General features: G+C 51.7%; 1 protein-coding gene across 1 annotated transcript; it reads right to left on the bottom strand.

Moving 5' to 3' along the window:
- Positions 1-1351: 1351 nt before the first annotated feature.
- Positions 1352-2284, bottom strand: LOC136105595 (olfactory receptor 14A16-like). The gene has a single exon (XM_065845255.2). It carries the CDS (start codon positions 2282-2284, stop codon positions 1352-1354), a length of 933 nt encoding a protein of 310 aa, XP_065701327.2.
- Between the last annotated feature and the right edge of the window lie 237 nt (positions 2285-2521).

The following is a 2521-nucleotide window of genomic DNA, read 5'->3' as shown; positions in this document are numbered from 1 at the left end:
ACCCAAGAACCATTCTGGTTTCTATGGCACTTTTGACATAAATATCAGGGTTCTGTCAGCTGTCCACTGGTTTCATGGGCTCCTTATGCACCCAGGGATGCTCAGAGACAGAGTCTGTCCCTTTTACACACAGAGGCAGGAGTCACAGTGTCCTTCTGGCTTCCTGTTGCCACTCCCAAAGGATGGGAGACACCTCACCCCTCTGCTGTGTCAGCTGCTCTGCACTCATCTGAGATGTCCCGCATCATGAGGAATGGAACGGGGACCTCAGTCAAAGGAAGTACAACCCAGTGCTGCATTCAGGTGATTTCCCATAGGTTGTTCCTCCCAATATAAAGTGAGCTCAAGACCTCGTGTGTTCCACAGGCCTTCACAGAATGGAAAGGAGTAGTTGATGGTGTTTGTGCTCACTCACGTTCATGTCACCTCACGTACATGATGTGCATACTCACATCTCATCTGTCCAAAGCAAACATGGACTGCTGAAACACTCATTGAGTGTCCATCCATGGAGGAAAGAACAGCCTCTTTCGGTGAGAGCGCAGGGCTGGAAATAGTGGTTGTGAGGGGCCAGTCCATGATGATGCCCTGTGGCTCCTTCTGAGGGGTGTCCAGTGCACAGGGGCACAGCGCAGCCCCTGCTCTGCTGGTCCTGCAGGTCTCTGGCAGGAGGCCTGGCTGTGAGAGGGCACTGCTATGTGCCAGCCCTGTTCAGCTGTACACTGGGGTTTGCATCCATGGCTACTTTCATATGCATATTCTTTAGAGAATCTTTGGAAGAAGACCTAAACCATCATGCTCTACCCATAGGAGATCACCTTTCTACCTGGAAAGGCTGTTGTGAGGCCACCTCTGTGACACAAGTGCCCATTGCCTGTCCCTGCCTGCGCTCACAGCACTGACACACAGCAGTACAGGGACCAAGCTGCCAGAGCACTCAGGCCTTGCACCAACACAAGGGATGAGAAGGAGAGTGTGGGAGTGGAACCAGAACAGCTCTGGAAGAACAAGTGCTGGTGCTCCCTGGCAGGGCTGCCAGGCTGGCCTCTTTTCCCCTCTACCCAGGCACAGGAACTGTCCCTCAAAATAGGCCTTGGAGGAAGAATTTCAGGGAAAAACGTCACTGCAGAGACCTTTATTTTGTTTAAATACACAGAGATAATGGCTCCATGTTTATACAGCCAGTTGGTTTAAAAGGAAAATCAGGCAATGAATTACAAAAGGGATGAACAAAATACCATGACTGATTAAAGAATAAACACCACCAACACACACACACACACACACACGTCTGGGCCACTAATGAGTTACATTAAAACTGTTGTCTGATAAAGAGAAGATGATGGGTATCTTATTCTTTTTGAAAAGCATCCACCATCAGTTTCCTCAGGGCATCCTTGAGCTCCGTGTTCCTCATGCTGTATATGAGGGGGTTCAATGTTGGAGGTATCAGCAAGTACGGAACAGACACCACCAGGTCCAAGGATGGGGAAGAGATGGAGGGGGGCTTCAGGTAGGCAAACATGCCAGTGCTGAAAAACAGGGAGACCACGGCCAGGTGAGGGAGGCAGGTGGAAAAGGCTTTGTGCCGTCCCTGCTCAGAGGGGATCCTCAGCACAGCCCTGAAGATCTGCACATAGGACACCACGATGAACACAAAACAGCCAAATGCTAAACAGATACTGACCACCATAAGCCCAAGTTCCCTGAGGTAGGATTGTGAGCAGGAGAGCTTGAGGATCTGGGGGATTTCACAGAAGAACTGGCCCAGGGCATTGCCCTTGCACAGTGGCAGTGAAAATGTATTGGCCGTGTGCAGCAGAGCATTGAGAAACCCAGTGGCCCAGGCAGCTGCTGCCATGTGGACACAAGCTCTGCTGCCCAGGAGGGTCCCGTAGTGCAGGGGTTTGCAGATGGCAATGTAGCGGTCGTAGGACATGATGGTGAGAAGATACAACTCTGCTGAAATGAAAAAGACAAAGCAAAACAGTTGGGCAGCACATCCCATATAAGAAATGGCTGTGGTGTCCCAGAGGGTGTTGGCCATGGATTTGGGGACAATGGTGGACATGGAGCCCAGGTCAAGGAGGGCGAGGTTGAGCAGGAAGAAGTACATGGGGGTGTGGAGGTGCTGGTCCCAGGCTATGGTGGTGATGATGAGGCCGTTGCCCAGGAGGGCAGCCAGGTAGATGCCCAGGAAGAGCCAGAAGTGCAAGAGCTGCAGCTCCCGTGTGTCTGTGAATGCCAGGAGGAGGAACTGGGTGATGCAGCTGATGTTGGACATTTGCTTTTCCTGAGTATGCCACACTGTCATGAGAAAAAAGCACAGTGAGAAGCCAGGGAAGAGTTCTCTGACAAACATCAAACCAACTCCCACAGACCCTCCCCTGTCACACACAGACACTCTTTTTCTAGGACAACTTTCTCCAGCACTGTGGCTGGAGCCCTGCTTAGTGCTGGCCAAACGCGCAACCAAGAGCAGGGCCTCTGCCCATGGGTTCTCGATAAATCAGCCCAGCTC

This window comes from Patagioenas fasciata, chromosome 10, assembly GCF_037038585.1.
Source record: "Patagioenas fasciata isolate bPatFas1 chromosome 10, bPatFas1.hap1, whole genome shotgun sequence".
Taxonomy (NCBI): Eukaryota; Metazoa; Chordata; class Aves; order Columbiformes; family Columbidae; genus Patagioenas; species Patagioenas fasciata.
The sequence above is the reverse complement of the archived record's forward strand: the minus strand, read 5'-3'. Positions and strand labels throughout refer to the sequence as shown.

Excerpts from the sequence above, each read along its gene's own strand:
- LOC136105595 (XM_065845255.2), bottom strand. The coding sequence starts at position 2,284 with ATGTCCAACATCAGCTGCATCACCCAGTTCCTCCTCCTGGCATTCACA.